This window comes from Spodoptera frugiperda, chromosome 10, assembly GCF_023101765.2.
Source record: "Spodoptera frugiperda isolate SF20-4 chromosome 10, AGI-APGP_CSIRO_Sfru_2.0, whole genome shotgun sequence".
Taxonomy (NCBI): Eukaryota; Metazoa; Arthropoda; class Insecta; order Lepidoptera; family Noctuidae; genus Spodoptera; species Spodoptera frugiperda.
The window spans coordinates 4,912,718-4,932,199 of NC_064221.1; the positions used below are offsets into that span (position 1 = coordinate 4,912,718).

The following is a 19,482-nucleotide window of genomic DNA, read 5'->3' on the forward strand; positions in this document are numbered from 1 at the left end:
CTTTCCTGTTAATTTTCCTGTTAATTTTTTCTTATCACACATCAGGGATATATAAGTCGGACGTTCAATTTTTAAATTCATTAAAGATTTTGAGCTTCAAGCAACCGACTGGCTACTGCAGTTTTCAAGAGACACCAGAGAAATATTGGAATACAAGGTATGTTTTTATTGTATTGTTTTTATCTATACTAATATAATAAATCTGAAGAATTTGTTTGATTGTTTGTTTGTTTGAATGCGCTAATCTCCGGAACTACTGGTCCGATTTGAATAATTCTTTTTGTGTTGGGTAGTGCATTTATCGAGGAAAGCTATAGGATATAAAACATCACGCTATGACCAATAGGAGCCAAGCAGAGCGGGTGAAACCGCGCGGAAGTAGCTAGTATTACTATAAATTCTAAAAAAATAGGTATTTATTTGGAAACATTTCAATTGTCTTGAACATTGATTAATTGTACTTTTTCATTTCTAAAACCGAGTTTTAACACCTTTTGTCCAAACTTCACGCATTAGATATAATGCTATTAGCTTTTTTTTTAAATGTAGCCCCACTCTAGGGCTTTATCCTGTGCGTAACGTGTGTGAATGTGGTGCGTTTAAACAAACTTACAAGTTCACATATACCTCATACCCAGACCCGAAACAACAATTTGTGGATCACAGAAAGATTTGCTACATGTTGCGCGGCAGCTGATTGCCCAGCCACCGCACCAACTGTGCAGTCAAAATGTTACACCATAAAATATTTTAACAAATTTTCTCTTTTCACTCAGTAGACTCCTAAAACATCCGCGGAATGAGTAGGCTGAGTTAGTAAGACATTCTTTTGTCACTTGCTCTATTGGTTTTACCGTTCCAGCTATCCTGTCGATCGGACTAGCTAAACGGGTGCCACGCCGCTCAGATAATATATCAGTCTTTGGTCAGTGTATAAAAGTGGACAACATGCTGTTTCAGATGAAGACCTTCATCATCATCGCATTGCTGTCAGCACTAGCAGCCTGCTGTAGTGCTAGTGTCCTCCCGAGCGAGAAGGAGATGGCCGAAGGCATCACGGTAGTGGAAAATGCTGATGAGGCAGAGCTCCAGAAATTCCTGTCCACCCATCCAGAACGTCAGGCAGCGGAAAGAGTGTTTTTATTCGAGTAAGTAGGAACTAAGTTAAGGATAAACAGTATGAAGATCAGCTATTTAGCTTAAATAAAACTAGAAGTAGTTCTCGTCCACAGAAACACAAATTAATATTTCACCGAAAGCAGAAAATTAAAAATTATTTAAGTTCAATCATGATAATTAATTGAATAAATCATGACTGTATTAAATTCTTTGTGGACAGCTCCATCTACCTTGGCTACAGAAAAACTGTAATGTGCGGCTGTTGCAATTCCGTATTTGTAAAGAGTGTTCAAATAAAATTTAAGAGAAAAATGCACATTGTGACTTAATTACTGGACCTATATCGTCCATTTTCAACCAAAACGATAATAAATATTAGGTATAAATGAATGTGTTCTCTATGCGGTATATATAGATTATATCTTTATAAATTTCAGGAGCCACTTCTCCGTACCAGCGATTCCGGGAGAAACGGTAACACACCGAATCGAGTACATTGGCGGACCAGACACTGTGGTATGATTTTGTACTTACGTTTTATAAAGAAATCTCCTTCGTATCTGTATCATCATCGACATCAGCCTATACTTGATCACTGCTGAGCAACGCGCGGCACAGAGCTAGAGTGTCTAATCACCACGCTTCCTCAAGGCGGATTTCAAACTTATTATTAGAATGTATTAATCCTGGTTTCCTAATAAAGTCTTTAGTGGTGCCCAAATGATCTAAGAAGTACATATAGTTTGGCAAAAGGAACCGTACCGAATGCCAAAGTGTACCGTACCAAATACCTTACACAACAATTAAACTGCACTGCACGGTTGGCGTGATGACTGGGCAACCAGCTGTGGCGCAACATGTAGCCAGTCCCCGCACGGAGCAACTCTTTGTGTGATATAGAAATTGTTGTTCGTCTAGATCTCATATACATGTGACATTGTATATTTGTAAATGCACCCAGCTGGAGAAAATCCTAAAGCAATGTATTTCTGTGTGAACATGCAGTCTTTAAATCGTTTAAGAAATTAATCCTTTTTTTCTTTCTAGTTAACCGGCACTCATAGAACCAGCTTACCACCATTGCCAGCAGAAGTGACCACTGAAGGCTGGCTGACCAACCGTCTCGTCATGACCTTGACGTCAGAAGTCGGTGGCAGTTTGGTTGGTAGTGTGCAGTTTTTTGGATACAAGTACGGATTTTAGTTAACAGACAGGTGCCAAACCCGCAACAACGTCCGAACTGTAATTGGGTGAACATGATTAATTGTCTACTTGAAGTTCATTTTCTATTAAATTTTTGTTAGTCTACATTTTTTCTAATATGTAATTGAATAATTTAATTGATTATATCATAATAAATTTTACTTTGCATATATTTTTTTATTTATCATATACAAAATTCTGCCAGCGGCTCTACCTGCATTCTCGTGGGTTTAAAATTCCTATAACCCCAAGCCAGCTTATACACTTTCTGTATAGCATAGGACATTACCCATTTTTGAACGTGCTGGACATGATAAAAAGATATAATAATCTGTTAGTACCCGACCCCTTAAGCATTTTTTATTATGGCACCAAAACTGTAGAACCAATAACTTCAATTTTATTCAAGGTTTAAACATACCGTTTTGTACCAGTACATTTTCGGGAACATTATTGTAACAATAAAGGGTTATAGATTAAATAGGAACATACAGAAAGCTGCCGTTTACCGCCACACAGCGACCCGCCCCGTTTTTAATTTTTGATGAGGCGAAAATCATCCTATGCGGTTTCCAAGTGTCAGACTCTTACTGACTAAAAACTACAACGTTCCTACTCCTGCTCTGCGATCTAGAGCCTCGACACCCGGCTAGACAGTCCGCAGCTCCGGGTCCGGCCTTACTGGACCTCATTGTGGTAGTGGTAGTCTGATGATGAGACATAAGGTCTGGTTCTGGAAGGACGGTGAGCTAACCTTGGTTAATAGTCACGCCTTTTATCCCTGAATGTGTTGGCAGAGGTGCACATTATGGCACGTAATGCCACTGTACAATGTACACCAGTTTTTGCGATAAGGTAAACAGTGTTTGTTTCGATTTTTATCGATGATATCCGGATCAAAAGGGGGATTCACCACGGGTGATTGATGGCTTTAATTTTCATATTAAATAAAATATAAAGATACATACAGCGATGCGGACGAGTACTTCGACGCCTAACCACACCTAACCACGCCTATTGCCTTTATTTTAGTTTTAAGTTAGTTTTTATTCCTTATTTTTTTGGTATTTTTAAGTTGTAAATAATGTGTTAGTTTAGATTAATAATTATTCCTAGCTACTTAATTAAAATACAATAAATATAAAATATAATTAATACAAATACAATGTCACGGCTTTTATCCTCAAAGGGGTAGGTAGAGGTGCAAATCGCGGCACGTAATGCTAATATAGCATCCTTTTTTCACCATTTGTGTTATAAGTCCCATGTAATAGGGGGTCAGCCTATTTCCATTTGCTGGGCAAATTCCAGACTCCGTGTTGAAAAAATCCCAGGTACTTGTCCGAACCCGGGAATCGAACAAGTTACCGATGCAGTACAATAATATTATAGTATATATTTTTTTTGTTTTTAGTTTAAGGTTTTTAGTTTATTAGCTATTATAAGACTCTTCTGACACTTCCTTTCGCCTCGCTCAAGGCGGGATGATTTTTGAATTATTTTCTCCCCTCAAAAAATCAAAAAAATAAAATAAAAAACACTCATACAGTAAAACACGAAGCAATAAGTCGTTGCACATCAGCTTTCTGCGACTAAATCTTGTCACTCCAAATCACAAAGAAAAGTAGGTAATGTCAAATGATAAAATATATTTTTAGTATTCAATTAATCACACTGTTGATTAAGATTGCACTGTTATTATTTTATAATTAATATTTTCCTGCAGATAATGACCTATCTACGTATCTTATCGTCGGATCCAAGAGGTATATATTAGATAAATATTATGTATTAGTAGTAAATGTTAAACAGTAGTATAATGTATAGTAATTATATATAATAATATGTAGTATAATAAGTTTTATATAATAGTATATATATTTATTTATATAAATATACATATATGTGTATGTAATATATGTATATATATGTATGTTATTCATATATTATATATGTATATACAAGGTGATAGGGGTGGGACTTCTAACCCGTTAAGGCTGAGTACTACATCTAATTTTATCGACAAAAATAATAATATGGGGTTGAACCCCTAATTGAAAATATTGAAAAATAGTGATTTTTTCGGTAAAAATAATTCACAAATGATTTTTTTCTCACCAAAACATTATCAAACATATGAAAAGAGTAATGAATTAGTTAGCCAAGGTTATTAGCTACCGTTTGTCGTTTTTTTTTTTTTTGTTTCTACGACGCATACAACCTTTGATATCAAAAAAAGTAAAAAATAGGGGGTTCGACCCCTTCGACCCCCGACTTTTGTCGATAAAATTAGATGTAGTACTCAGCCTTAACGGGTTAGAAGTCTCAGCCCTATCACATTGTATATATGTATGTATCCGTGGAGTATGTTTATATACATACATTTATTTACATGTTTAGGTAGCTGGCAGCTAGATTGCGATTTGCGAGTACATTTATTAGATAAGAAAGGAGAATGGCAGAATTCGTACAGCATACTTTTTTGGTGTTCCCTGATAAAATTTGTACCACTTATTGAGGGAACTAAACCATTCATTTTTTTGTAAAAATAATATTTTTAGAAGCTGGGGTTTAGCAAATATATCAATTAAAAGATTTTAGTAACGAAACGTAATATAATGAAACGAAACGTAGAAGACATGTTTAGTTAGTTGCCATTAATAAAATATCAGAAGGCTCGAAATGATAAATCAATATTTTGAAATAGAAATAACAGTAAATATAATTAACCAATTACAGGTTATACCTTAGAATATATAATTAATGCATATATATGCATAGAATCTTTATATTTATAGGAATTATTTTTGCCATCAGTATTTTTTTTGTAATGGCAATTATTTATTGACAGCTTCGTAAAATCCCTAATCTTTCAAAGTCTGTCCAGTTTTTGCCGTTGTTTTGTTTTGGATTGTAGTTAGTAACTTCATCTAAACAATTTAGCAATTATCTGGCCGTTTTTACGTTGAGTTGAGCAACTGCTTCTCCGTTCTCCATCTGTTGATACTACTTTCGCGAAAGGACGCTTTATTAATTGTGTTGTGTGTTACGTGTTTTATTGAAAATGACGAGTTTGCAATGCATCAATTGCAATGTTCGCTTGTCCCGAAGAAGAAGACACGCTTTATCAAATGACGGTGAAGATATCGTCAACACTAATCGTCTGTGGACATATCTTAGAGATGTAAGTAGTTTCCACATAAAATTGTGTGTACGAATGGGCCATAGTTACGAACTTCAATAACTTTTACGTGTGATATCACACTAAATAAACACATAAGTAATCGGTAACATGTATTATTTACTTGCCTTAATTGGTTTGCATAACACTGTTATAATTTATTAGTACCTATTATTTTGTTTAATGGTGAGCCATACTCAAAATCATTTAATTATTTCTAGATTACACCAGATGACCATGTTTACCATGAATGCTGGCAGCTAGCTAGTCATTCATGTTCTTCTGATAATATGCCGAGAAGACACATAGGCCATCGGTGTTTGTGTTGTATGTGGACAACCCATACTAAGAATCAGGCAATGCAGAATTTTGATTGAAGAAAAACAAAGAACGGCTTACACAATTGCTACTTAGATATAACCACGACAGGTATAAATAAGAACATGTACATATTATAACTTTTATCAATTCGGTATTTTATATATTTGAAATAAACTAAGAAATAAAACAATGTTAATATTTTCCACTAATAGCATGTATGTTTAAATGAAAGCTTTTCTTTATTTATATTATTTGTTTTAGCGTCATCCTGACGATAAAGCTTGTGTGCGGTGTTGGTTAAGAGTGAAAACTAAGGATACTTCACCAAATGAAGATATTCAACCCGTTGAACCTTATCAGCAGGAAAGTGATAATTCTGAACTGATGTGTGCTGCATGTGGTCAAAGTCTTACTCCCGACAACACTGCTTGTTTGTTGGAGCACCAGCAGGTATATAATAATATGAAATAACATATTTATAGTAATTAGCTAGCTAAAAACGCAATCCAAAGAGCAATTACAATTTTATGTTGCTAAATGTAAGACACTAATGATGTTGGCTCTACTAACAACAACAAAAGGATACTGGTCTTTCCATTCTCTACTCCAGTGAACAATAAATATGTTTAGTATTTTTTGAAAGGTCTTCGGTAAAAACCAATCATTGTGTGTCGAGATTAATTCTCTAGCCTGATCATGTTTTGCGCAATTTATATCTATCATATGTAAATGCTTAATTTTGAATTACATGAATGTTATTTATTTACAGACACCTTCCATTAATGAAGTTTGTGAAGTTTGCTGGGGCCAAGTATGCAATTTGAACTTCTATGTTCAAGATGGTCTATGTTGCTTCAAGCTAAAATAAAGTCCTGCCACTCTTCTCCTAGAACTTATTTTGTTTTCATAGTTGCAGAAACAAATATGAATAGCCGGGACACAATCAAAAGTGATTGCTGTAATTGTATTGTAGGTTTAAGAACAGTGGGATGCCGCTCACATGTTATGAGCATTCTTTGGTATTTGAGTTATGCTTGCCATGAGGGTATCAGCCGACCTGCCCCTTTCTTGGATGAAGTAATATTAAGAACCAATCAAGTAATTATAAGAAAACTAGCGGACCCGACAGACGTTGTCCTGTCTACTCGTTAATTTGAAAATTTTAAACTTTTTTAATAAGCTAAAACATTCTGGACCTTTTTGATGAAAATTATTATTCAAATGTTATGACAATATCTAACGTCATTAATATTTGACACTGCGATGGTAGCGCCGTCCGTCGGATCCGATGTAAAACATTCCAAAATCAACAACTACTAATAAATTAAAAATTAAATAAAAAAACTTTGTCCAGCAGACAAAATTGTGAATCTAAACCATTCTCAGATCCTCTTGAACACACACAATAAGTTTCATCAAAATCCGTCTAGTCGTTTAAGAGGAGTTCAGTGACATACACACGTACAGAAGAATTATATATAAAGGGTGTCCCAACAAGAACGCAAGATTTAAATTTTAAATAAAACGCAGATACTTATTTAAAAAAAATCGTGAATGCTTTATAATATCGTAAAGTAGAGAGGATGAGGTTATCTAAGGAACAATACATCGGGCAGATGGCTGCCGCTGGTTTGCTGAAACATACGCGATCTTTCAATGAAATCAATGACCGTTTTGAATAAATTCTGCGGTATTTCATTAATACAGCGTCCAATTTCCCTTTTAAGGCTTGAGTCGTCGTCGGCTTATTCGCATAAACCATCGACTTTAAGAAACCCCAAAGAAAAAAGTCTAATGGTGATAAATAATGATCTAGGCGGCCAATTCTTGTTTCCAAAACGTGAAATAACACGACCGGGACATGTCTGATGCAGCAATTCAATTGTTTCTCTTGTTGTATGACATGTGGCGCCATTTTGTGGAAAACACATGCCCTCCAAATCCATTTCTTCAATTCGAGTTTCGAAAAGACTGGTTATCATTTTACGATACCGAACACCATGATTGACTGTTTGCGCTTGACCTGGCTCATTTTCAATCGTGTAGCGCTCCATTTTTACTAACCTCGTACCTTATACTAACAAAAAATAACACTTGTTCAAATGTCAAACAATGATACTTCGAATGCCGCCAAATTTAAATCTTGCGTTCTTATTGGGACACCCGTTATAAAGATAAAGTAAATGAAATTCCTACAAAAACTAAGTTGTTTTATTTACCTACACTGAAAACTTCATCAGCTCTTAATCATTATCAAACTATTGTAGACCGCTGCTGGACATAGGTCATAAGCACCCTACTGAATGGGTAAATTCTCATGTCAATTTATCAACTTCCTACATTCTTTTTCACTTAAACAATGTTTATGTGCTTAGTGCTTACACATGATAAAGAACAAAGGGTAATGTTGCGACCACTTCTCAATAGTAATGAGACACCCTTCTATAGATAAATATTCTCAAACTGAATAAACTTACTAAAGTACTACAATTAAGCTTAAGCAATTGACCTTTTTTATGCAATAAGTTGTTAACGAGCAGACGGATCATCTGATGGTAAGCAATCGCCGCCGCCCATGTACACCTGAGGCGTTAGAAGTGCGTTGCCGGCCTTTTGGGGGTTCGGAATTTAAGGGTTGTTAGGGAAGGGGTAATTGCGCCTCCGGTAACCTCACTCACTCAACGAAATACAACGCCAACGCGAAACAAACTCTTGACAATGATGATAGTAGCTTACTTTATTACAAGATAAATGTTCCATAAGTCATTTCTTATCTTCCTACTCTTTCTCCTTCCGAAACACGAAGGAGACTTTCTATGATGGTCACCCATCCACACACCAAAGTCGACAAGGGTTGCTTAACCTTGGCGATTGACCTGTGCTTTTGATATTATTAACAACAAGCTTCTCTACTAGCCCATTCCTATTATATGTATATTCTACTATTCTACCTTATAAATAATATGAAAATCTTGTAAAATATCCATATTTACAGAATATTCCCATTGGCCATAGACAAACCTAACCTCAAACATAAAACTGGCTATATCTCTTATCTCCCAACTTCTAAAAATCTGAGAATTTTTATAGGGCTTTCCAATCATGTTTACTACCAATTAAACCCAAAAATATTCGGGAACACGAAAATTTTTTTCTGTACGAAACTCCCATACAAACCTGCCATTCTCCTTTACTGTAGTTTGTTATGTAGTAGTGTATATATATTATGTGTTGTAACAGCAATTAAGGTAAGGTTTTTACGGATTGAATTTAACGTTTTATAATAAACAAAAAATCTGGCACCAATGTAATCTTTAGCCTACTTATAGAAACAAAAACTAGTAATTAATAAGAAAAAAAAATTAAAGCGAACAAGCTTGACCTTAGATGTAATCTTTACCTTAACAAGAATCGAAATTATAGTAAGTATATGTAATATACTAAGCCTAACTTAACCTAACCTACCTATAAAAAGTATAATATAAAAAATTAAATTAAAAATTTAAAAAAACCCCGACACAATAACTAAATTTCCCTTTAAAAAGTAAAAAATAATAAAAGAAACCTAATCCTAAAGTACCTAAGAGTATACTAATAATTCTAAAAATAAAATACGTCGCGTTGGGGGACCGTATGAATACGGACTGCACACCGCCGCCCGCGCCGTTATATTTATATTTTCTGCGTTATAGTTAATTACTTAAACATCAATTTACTTTAATGTTAACACCAAGCATGTGATACTTATGAACAAATCGTAGATAAGTAAGAAATAATTAGGAGCGGTCCCCCAACGCGACGTATTTTTTTTAGAATTATTAGTACATTCTTAGGTACTTTAAGATTAAGTTTCTTTTATTATTTTTTACTTTTTAAAGGGAAATTAAGTTTTTGTGTCGGGGGTTTTTTTAATTTTTAATTTAATTTTTTTAATGATCGATCACCATAAACATTATTAACTCTTGGTACCTCATATTTACCAGACGTCATCGATCGGGTGTTGTTTTTATTACAAACTATTGTCAATGGTGAATTATGCTCCTGCTTGCCATGGTTATTGGTTGCGAGAATGTATTTATGTTTGAGACTGATAGGTAATACTTTACAGATTTTAAATAACTTATAGTAGTCCTTTTTATATTTATTTTTAGTTTTTTTATCTACTAGTAGTTTAAGGAACCTAATTTGTAGTTTTTCTAATTTTTCCATGTGGGTCTTGAATGTAAGCCCATAGCAATCAAGAGCATGATCCATCACAGACTCCACCATACATTTATACAACACTCTTAATGTACTGCTAGGGACTCTATAACTTAGGTGGTAAAATTTGCTTAATATAATTCTAAGTTTATTGCACAAGTAATTTACATGATCAATCCAGGAAAAATGCTCGTCAACTTTAACCCCTAGGTAAGTCACACAATTTACTCTCTGGATAGGTTTGCAGCTGCAATTGACCGAGTTTCTATGAATGCAATCAAACGTGTGAGTGTATATAGGTAAAGGAGTTTCCTTCAATGGTGAGTAAGGTGAGTGAATAATTAGGTATTGTGTTTTCTCTGAATTTAGCACTATTCCATTGTCATGGGACCACTTAACTACCGCGTCCACGTCTTGTTGAACAAGTCGGCACGTTTCAGCGATGTCAGTACCGGCTCGCAAGGCACAGAGGTCATCCGCGAACATATGCGCTGAGCAATGTTGAAGCACATTGCACAGGCTATTCACATGCATTAAATAACATATGGGGCCACTCCCTGAGCCCTGCGGAACCCCACATCGGACTATTTTCTCATCACTGAGTGTTTCGCCTATCCTGACCCGGTAAGAGCGCGAGGTGAGGTAGTCTCTGAACCAATCTTCCAGTGGCTTCTCCACCCCACACTCCTCCAAGGATGTTATCAGCGTGTTAGTTTCTAGCGTGTCGAATGCTTTTTTATAGTAAAAACTAGCTTTTGCCCGCGGCTTCGCTCGCGTTAAGAAGTATTATTATTAATTAGGTATGGTTTTTGCGGCTTTACTTTTGTTTAGCGTGTGTAAAAAAGTGAATCCAATTCAAACTTACAGTTTCGATCATTAGCGCATTCATATCAAGTAACAACCTCTTTAGATTTATAATACCTATTAAGTAAAGATATATATTTATGTCCTGTCGATTTGTCAGACAGATAAGGAAAAATATTTGATTTGGATAAAGTAGGAAATAATATTTCTAATGCAATTTTGTTACGTCTCGCGGCCTTGCTTGGGGTTTTTGCTGGTATTTCCCAAAGGCTTAAATTATTTTGTCAAATCATTTGTAAACATTATTTTGTTCGTTCCATTACGTACTGATAGGTTCAAACTAATACATTTTACATCCTTCATCATCCCTTATTTTATCACTCGTGGGGGTTGAATTAATCAAAATCGTATTTAAGCGAACGTCATCATAAAATTCTGATTCGTCATCAGGACTTCTTCATAAAATCTAAGAAGATGTATACAAACTTTCATCCCCTATTTTATCCCCTTAGGGATGAAATTTATCAAAATCCTTTCTTAAGGGTTGCCTACGCCATAGTAGCTTTATGCATGCAAAGTCTCAGTCCGATTGGTTTAAAATTGACAAAGTTTCATACAAACTTTCATCCCCTATTTTATCCCCTTGGGGTAGAATTGATCAAAATCCTTTCTTAGCGGATGCCTACGTCATAACATCTACCTGCATGCCAAATTTCAGCCCGATCCGTCCAGTGGTTTCAGCTGTGCGTTGATAGATCACTATGTCAGTCAGTCAGTCACCTTTGAGTTTTATATATTTAAGAAATATTGCTACGTCATAACACTACATGCCAAACTTTTTTCAGCTGTCATAGATCACTAAGTAATGAGTTTTATATATTAATTTCGTTAGTAAAATTAGACAGTAATGTATTAGTGCTTTTATATTTTTGAAAACCGTGTTGTGATTTATTTATTATGTTGTTTGTGCGTAAGTAGTTCCCGAGTTGATTTATTATACATTTTTCTATTACTTTGTCAATGCTAGATAAAATCGCTATAGGTCTGTAGTTAGAGAATTGTTTACGGTCTCCTTTTTTATATATAGGACGAATGATTGCTTCCTTAAGTTTATCAGGGAATTTATGTTTTTCAACGGATAAATTGATTAATTTTGCTATAACAGGACTTATTTTGTTAGCTATTACTATTAAATCAGACATACGAATGAGATCGCTTCCAGGCGATTTATTAGCGTTCATTTGTTTAATTATTTTACCTACATATTCGTCGCTTACTGGTTGCCATCTCATATTTACGTCAGGTATTTTCACATAATTACGTCTATTTAAAAAATTTGTATCACAATTATGTTTAATCCGTTGAATTTCCTCATCAAATGCAGTCGCAAACCCGTCAGCTATAGCTTTCGTGCCATCCTGGCTGTTCATATTAGATAATATCACAGTATCAAGAGATTGTTTACTATTCCCTAACAATATATTTATTCTTTCCCATATCTTCTTAATATTTTTATTACAATTAATAATACTCTGCCTATCATATTCGTTGCTACATTTGGTTATATTTTTATAGCATTTATTTCTATATTTAGTATATTCTAATCTCTTAATCATATTCTTTGGGTCGTTGCACCATACCTTGTACAGTCTATCTCTCTCTTTTATCATTATTTTTAAATTATCTGTAACCCAAGTCTTATTATTTCTAGAACTTACACTAACAGTAATAGTCTTATAACAGTCATTATATATATTAACAAAAAGTTGCTTTAAAGAATTATACAATTCCACCGGACATTCAATGGATAACAATTTTTCAAAATCTGTGTTCAATAATTTTTCCCTAACCAAACGATTATCAAGAACGCGGCGACGATGCGCGGTAGGTATATTTCGGCGACTCCGCTCGTCGGCCGGCCGCCCGCGCGGTGCGCTGTTGCCAGCGCGTGCGTTATTCCGCGGCGCGCGGCTCCACTGCACTGCGGCCGATACTAGGAAGTGATCCGATATTTTTTGCTGTATTACCGCGGAATGGATAAATGCGGATGGTATCCTTATGTAAATGTGATCTAGACATGATTCGACAATGTTCCCTTTCATAATTTCTTTACGTGTTATTTTATTTATGCATCTAATTAATCCGAATTCAGCTAATAAAGTTTCGTATTCCATCACCCGGCTATCCTGTTCTTTTAAGAGGTTAATATTTATATCGCCACACATAATTAAGTTATCTCGTTTTGAAAAACTTTTATCTAATACTAGCTTCCGCCCGCGACTCCGTCCGCGTGGATGTCGGTCTTCGCGTGGATGTTTTATTTCTCCATTTTGAGTAACTCTAACAATGACATCTTATAAATATCTATTGGAGCCAATTACTGCTAGGCCCATAATAATATCCCTCTACTGCTGTTAAGCTTGCGTTCTGTAGTATAAAAGTGAAAAATTAAGATTTTTTTTCTACATATTTTTCCAGGATAAAAAGTATCTTATTTTATGCCCAGGATAATAAGGTATAATTATACCAAGTTTAATCGAACCGTTAGTTTTCACGTGATGCCTGAACATAGAAATAGACAGAAAGACAAAAAAAAAAATAATCACATATTCCGCTTTAGTATCGATCTATAATTAATAAAAGTACCTACGCCTTTACCTACTTAATAGAAACTAAGCGTAATTCATGTATATATTTGGTGTTTCTGTACCGATTTCTATGATTTTTTTATTTAATAGGTAATAATGTTAACATTTTTTAATCAGGGATGAATGAGTGTCATAAACGTAAGAATAGGTAGACAAATATAATCAGAAAGCTTCGAACTGCTAAGCTATCGGGAGTTTTACGTGTTATTGTGAGTCAACCATAAAAGATAGACATTTGCTGTCGTGGAATATTTTTTAAACAATTTTAAGGAGAACATTTCCGTCATACATGATTTCTGTGTAGCTTTAACCATTAAGGCTGCACACGCGACGGAAGCTTCAAAAATGGAGTAAGTTCTCCGGTTTTCCCAACATTTCCCTTCACTGCTCTGCTCCTATTTATCGTAGCGTGATGAAAAGTATACTATAACCTGCCCAGGAGTATGAAGAACAATTGTACCAAGTTTCGTTGAAATCTGTCGAGTAGTTTTTGTTTCTATAAAGAACATACAGACAGACAGACAGACAGACAGACAGACAGACAGACAAAAATTGTTCTGATTGCATTTTTGGCGTCAGTATCGATTACTAATCACCCACTGATAGTTATTTTGGAAATATATTTCTTGTACAGAATTGACCTCTCTACAGATTTATTATAAGTATAGATGTTACGTAATTCTTCGAGGAATTGTTTAATTTTATCTTTCCTGTTAATTTTTTCTTATCACACATCAGGGATATATAAGTCGGACGTTCAATTTTTAAATTCATTAAAGATTTTGAGCTTCAAGCAACCGACTGGCTACTGCAGTTTTCAAGAGACACCAGAGAAATATTGGAATACAAGGTATGTTTTTATTGTATTGTTTTTATCTATACTAATATAATAAATCTGAAGAGTTTGTTTGATTGTTTGTTTGTTTGAATGCGCTAATCTCCGGAACTACCGGTCCGATTTGAATAATTCTTTTTGTGTTGGGTAGTGCATTTATCGAGGAAAGCTATAGGCTATAAAACATCACGCTATGACCAATAGGAGCCAAGCAGAGCGGGTGAAACCGCGCGGAAGTAGCTAGTATTACTATAAATTCTAAAAAAATAGGTATTTATTTGGAAACATTTCAATTGTCTTGAACATTGATTAATTGTACTTTTTCATTTCTAAAACCGAGTTTTAACACCTTTTGTCCAAACTTCACGCATTAGATATAATGCTATTAGCTTTTTTTTTAAATGTAGCCCCACTCTAGGGCTTTATCCTGTGCGTAACGTGTGTGAATGTGGTGCGTTTAAACAAACTTACAAGTTCACATATACCTCATACCCAGACCCGAAACAACAATTTGTGGATCACAGAAAGATTTGCTACACGTTGCGTGGCAGCTGATTGCCCAGCCGCCGCGCCAACTGTGCAGTCAAAATGTTACACCATAAAATATTTTAACAAATTTTCTCTTTTCACTCAGTAGACTCCTAAAACATCCGCGGAATGAGTAGGCTGTGTGGAGACAGCAGAGTTAGTAAGAAATTCTTTTGTCACTTGCTCTATTGGTTTTACCGTTCCAGCTATACTGTCGATCGGACTAGCTAAACTTGGTACCGTGGCAGCCACCACGGCGTTCAGATATTGAGGTCTTTGGTCAGTGGATAAAAGTGGACGACATGCTGTTTCAGATGAAGACCTTCATCATCATCGCATTGCTGTCAGCACTAGCAGCCTGCTGTAGTGCCAGTGTCCTCCCGAGCGAGAAGGAGATGGCCGAAGGCATCACTGTGGTGGAAAATGCTGATGAGGCAGAGCTCCAGAAATTCCTGTCTACCCATCCAGGACACCCGTTGGAAGAAACAGTATTCGAGTAAGTATGAACTAAGCTAGGTATATATAAGATGTTCTAAAATCATCTGCCACGGATTTAATGGGAGGTAGTGTAATCTATATAATAGTACAAATAATTGACTATGAGTAAAATGTATTTTCATACCAAAAAACTACCTATTACTTGCTTATGAAATAGCTATTTCTGCCACTGTCTCTGTGTATTGCATAATGCATAATTATTTGTGAAACATTTTATGCAGAGTAGAGTCAATGTTAATTTAACTTCTTTATGTTCTCAAATTGAATTAACTGGTCCGGGGTACGAAATTTCGCCACTATTGTAATCTTCTTGTAATTAAAAATATAAATATGGAGTGTAAATGTTAAATACAAAAATATATAGATAGATTATATCTTTATAAATTTCAGGAGCCACTTCTCCGTGCCAGCGATTCCGGGAAAAGTTGTAACACACCGAATCGAGTACATTGGCGGACCAGACACTGTGGTATGATTATGTACTCACGTTTTATAAAGAAATCCCCTTCGTATCTGTATCATCATCGACATCACTAGTGAATCTCAAAGTAATTATTAGTCTTCCTTAATCGTCTTTGCTGGTGCCTAAATAATAGTAAGAAGTACATATAATTTGGAAAAAGTAACTCTGCCAAGTGCCAAAGTATATTTGGCGGTTGTCGAACTCGCAGTCTTGTGAACTCTGAAAATACCAAACGGATTTTTGTAAACCCCCGACAAAAGTTTTGAAAGTTATTCGAACGAATTTAAAACTAAACTAGCTGACCCGCGCAACTTCGTTTGCGTGTATCCCGCTACTTCGACAAATACAGTCAACGCACCAACACATATTGGATACTAATTTTCAATTCACAATAACTTCTCTTTCCCTTAACCGCGTTTAAAATATTAAAATGTTTTTTGGTTTCTGTGACTCTTCTTTGATCGCCCCCCCTATCAGTTTTTGGAAAAAATATTTAAGTAATGTACAGATTTTTTTTTGTCTTATATGTATAGATCAAAGTCGTAGTACCTACTTTTTAATATTATTTATAGGGACGCTGCCCCCGCCGCCGCGGCCGGCCCGTACCGTGCCGCAATACTAATATCGTGATATCTCCTAAACTATATGTCTAAATAACACACTGTAAACTGCAAAAATAATCTAAATTAAATGCTCGTGATGATGAACTTACTTATTATGATAAGGATATATGTATTATTGGTTATATCACCAGTTAAACATCACCCAACGAATTAAATGTTTTTTTAATACAGAAAAGTAGTTTTTGTGACTTAAATAAAAAAGCTGGATATATGTCATCGCGGACTTTTTTGTAGAACTAATAAAGACCAATGTTTTTGCTATACATTGTTCTTACTTGTATCCAACGGTATAAGCGGCGCACGCACAAATGCAATCTTCAATTAGATTTTTTTCTGACTTCTTGGACATAAATCGCTATAACTCAGCTAATATAGTTTCAATGTATTTCAATTATATATAAAAACCTGTCGGAGAAAATACTCTTTCTATTAGTGAAAACCGCATCAAAATCCGTTGCGTAGTTTTAAAGTTTTATGCATACGAAGGGACTACAGACAAAATGGGCGACTTTGTTTTATACTATGTATAGACTCCAATACTTGTCGGTCTCCACGCGGAGGAAGTCTTGTGTGATTCATAAATTGTTGTTTCAGGTATATGTCTCATATGTATGTGACACTGTATATTTGTAAATGCAACCACGACCCAGGAGAAAATCCTACGGCAATGTGTGTACAGTCTTTAAATCGTTTAAGAAATAAGCCCTTTTTCTTCCTTTCCAGATGACCCGCACTTTTAGAAGCATGTTTCCACCATTGCCAGCAGAAGTGACCACTGAAGGCTGGCTGACCAACCGTCTCGTCATGACCTTGACGTCAGAAGTCGGTGGCAGTTTGGTTGGTAATGTGCAGTTTTTTGGATACAAGCATTTTAGTAAATAATACCGTATATTATGTACTAATGTCAGTAAGTCAAGCTACCTCACTCTGTCAATAAAATTTTCAACTTTATATCCGAACAAGACAGTTGATAATCTAATAAAAAGTTTGACACAAAGGAGTGGCTTGATCTGCTGGCTATTACACTAATGACAGCATGTCTGCTATAAGCTAATTTTGTCATTATAATTATGCACCCTTTCCTGCTCATATTTTCTATATCTAAGTATCGATATTATTTTGTATTACTATCGTGATTAATGAAATCATTTTGACCATTTCTAGTAAATTATTTGTAAGTCTCGATTAATTTGAAGCCACACCGGCTTACATCGAGGTTTACATTTTCCTAATATTTACTTGAAAAATTTTATTGATTCTATATTTTTTGATTGTATCTTATATTGTAATTATGTATCATTAAAATAATATTATAATTTATTAGTTGTTTTATAAAAATTGGTCATTTGTATAATTTGTTTTGATCATAATACATTTCACTTGGCATATTATTATGTTTTTTTATTTATCATAATATTTAAACCAATTCCTGCCAGCGGCTCCACCCGCGTTACCATGGGATAAAAATCCTATAACCCAAGCCACCTAATACCCTGTCTGTATAACAAATTACATCAAAATTCGTTTCGTAGATACCGCGTGATTGACGGACAAACATCCAAACACGCAAAACTTCATACACATTCATAAAATTAGTGTGATTGAGTATATCACTTTTCAATAGCTTAGATAAAGAGGTATACGTACTTTTCGCCTGTTATGTTATGTTACCTAAATACCATATTAAGTTTTTGACAGCCAATAGAAAACTGTTGAAGGCAAATCCTCCGCTTACGTCGGTCACCGGTGACCACCACGGCGTTCAATGTGTAAAAACAGTGATTCATTGCCATATACCGGGCATGAAACGGTTCAAAGCCATGTTCGTAATCCGTGCATCCGACTCCTATTTTTCCTGAGAAATTTATACAACCGGGGTATATAAGTCTGTGTGCTCCATCTTCGGCTATGTCTTCGCTTCGCCGTTCTGGCACAAAGTGGGTTGGTGGCCAAAGTAGACAAAAAACAATTCCAAAAAAAGTATTATAGGGAAAGGAGATGAATTAAAATTACTCCAATTCTCCGACGACCCATAATTACAGGATCTAGAAGAAATAACATATTTCCTTAAAGGTAGTTTTTAATATTACATTCATTAATTCTATTGTAACTCATATATTGAAATGGTTATTCTATGTTTTACACTCATGGGTGCAAAGTTCTCATCAAAACAGCTTAATCATGCCCAAATACAAGGTAGCTACTGCTAACCGTTGAGGAGTTCCCTCACCTACGTACTATTTAATAATCATACTTGCCAATCTTGATCCATCTCTTAGTTTTAGTATGTGATTTTTATTCAAATTTAGGAACAGTATTCTATTTTTTTTTTATTGTTAAATGGGCCGACGTTTGGCTGCTATCTCACCTGATGGTAAGTGATGATGGGGCCTACGATGGAGCACGTCTGCCCATAAGCAACCTATTCACTCGGGCTTTGAAGACACCCAGGTTATACCCATCAGGAAACACAGACTCCGGCAAGGAGTTCCACTCCCTAGCACTCCTACTTCTATTTTCTACTAATAAAAAAACCTTACTCGTATCTGTAAGGTTTTTGTATTTTGTATGGAATAAGCCGGTAAACGAACAGACGGATCACCTGATGGTAAGCAATTGCCGTTACCCATGGACACTTGAAACACCAGACGCGTAAAGTGTGGTGGTGTGTGTAAACAAGCCGGCCTGTTAGGCTGTTAATTAAATGGTTGTTGGGAAATCGGGGATTAGGAAGGGACCCCCCTTGGTCTCCGGTAACCTAACTTACACAACAAAACACAACGCAAGTTGTTTCACGACGATTTTCTGTGAGGCCGTGGTATCACTTCGGTCGAGCCGGCCTATTCGTGCCGAAGCATGGCTCTCTCATACATCTACGATCTTTGCTTCCGTATAAAACAAAAAAACAAAAACGTTCCATTCCAATTTCAAACTATGAAAGATAGTGACAGTTGACGTTTCCATTGTCGATCTCAATCAATCTTTGTTAGACGTTCTTTAGAGATTCATATTCAATGGAGACGAACAAAGGTTTAGTTTTACACCCAGAATCACGACAG

At 35.4% G+C, this 19,482-nt stretch overlaps 4 protein-coding genes across 7 annotated transcripts in view; all 4 read left to right on the top strand.

Annotated features, from left to right (window-relative positions):
- LOC118277165 (uncharacterized) lies at positions 1–17,814 on the top strand. Of its 3 annotated transcripts, none has more exons than XM_050696362.1 (4): positions 1–157; positions 961–1,148; positions 1,557–1,635; positions 2,167–2,490. In XM_050696362.1, exons 2-4 carry the CDS (start codon positions 961–963, stop codon positions 2,320–2,322), a joined length of 423 nt encoding a protein of 140 aa, XP_050552319.1. In that variant the 5' UTR covers positions 1–157; the 3' UTR covers positions 2,323–2,490. The 3 variants fall into 3 exon arrangements, with proteins under 3 accessions (XP_050552319.1, XP_050552320.1, XP_050552318.1); XM_050696363.1 differs by lacking the exons at positions 961–1,148; positions 1,557–1,635; positions 2,167–2,490 and adding exons at positions 15,154–15,335; positions 15,728–15,806; positions 17,147–17,814 and having other exon boundaries at positions 14–157; XM_050696361.1 differs by lacking the exons at positions 1–157; positions 961–1,148; positions 1,557–1,635; positions 2,167–2,490 and adding exons at positions 15,127–15,335; positions 15,728–15,806; positions 17,147–17,814.
- On the top strand, positions 4,771–7,481 carry LOC126911128 (uncharacterized). 2 transcript variants are annotated; one of them, XR_007705690.1, is made up of 4 exons: positions 4,771–5,506; positions 5,725–5,932; positions 6,086–6,274; positions 6,594–7,481. XR_007705690.1 is itself a non-coding variant. In XM_050696381.1 (3 exons), the coding sequence occupies exons 1-3, from the start codon at positions 5,387–5,389 to the stop codon at positions 6,690–6,692; spliced, it is 408 nt and encodes a 135-aa protein (XP_050552338.1). In that variant the 5' UTR covers positions 4,771–5,386; the 3' UTR covers positions 6,693–7,481. The 2 variants fall into 2 exon arrangements, 1 of the variants encoding a protein (XP_050552338.1); XM_050696381.1 differs by lacking the exon at positions 5,725–5,932.
- The window catches only part of LOC118277161 (uncharacterized), a 13,912-nt gene continuing 8,677 nt past the window's right edge, over positions 14,248–19,482 (top strand). Inside the window, exon 1 of the mRNA XM_050696366.1 lies at positions 14,248–14,326. The gene's annotated coding sequence lies outside the window, so the exon portion shown is untranslated. The remainder of the gene's footprint in view (positions 14,327–19,482) is intronic.
- The window catches only part of LOC118277167 (uncharacterized), a 7,907-nt gene continuing 3,378 nt past the window's right edge, over positions 14,954–19,482 (top strand). Inside the window, exon 1 of the mRNA XM_050696359.1 lies at positions 14,954–14,995. Coding sequence (XP_050552316.1) covers positions 14,969–14,995 — 27 coding nt within the window. The 5' untranslated portion in view covers positions 14,954–14,968. The remainder of the gene's footprint in view (positions 14,996–19,482) is intronic.

What these genes read in the sequence shown, in the direction of transcription:
- LOC126911128 (XM_050696381.1), top strand. Translation starts at nt 5,387, where the DNA reads ATGACGAGTTTGCAATGCATCAATTGCAATGTTCGCTTGTCCCGAAGA. An exon ending in TGTGGACATATCTTAGAGAT is followed by an intron (nt 5,507 to 6,085) that starts GTAAGTAGTTTC and finishes TATTTGTTTTAG; the next exon opens with CGTCATCCTGACGATAAAGC. An exon ending in GTTTGTTGGAGCACCAGCAG is followed by an intron (nt 6,275 to 6,593) that starts GTATATAATAAT and finishes ATTTATTTACAG; the next exon opens with ACACCTTCCATTAATGAAGT.
- LOC118277165 (XM_050696361.1), top strand. Translation starts at nt 15,142, where the DNA reads ATGCTGTTTCAGATGAAGACCTTCATCATCATCGCATTGCTGTCAGCA. An exon ending in TTGGAAGAAACAGTATTCGA is followed by an intron (nt 15,336 to 15,727) that starts GTAAGTATGAAC and finishes TATAAATTTCAG; the next exon opens with GAGCCACTTCTCCGTGCCAG. An exon ending in TTGGCGGACCAGACACTGTG is followed by an intron (nt 15,807 to 17,146) that starts GTATGATTATGT and finishes CTTCCTTTCCAG; the next exon opens with ATGACCCGCACTTTTAGAAG.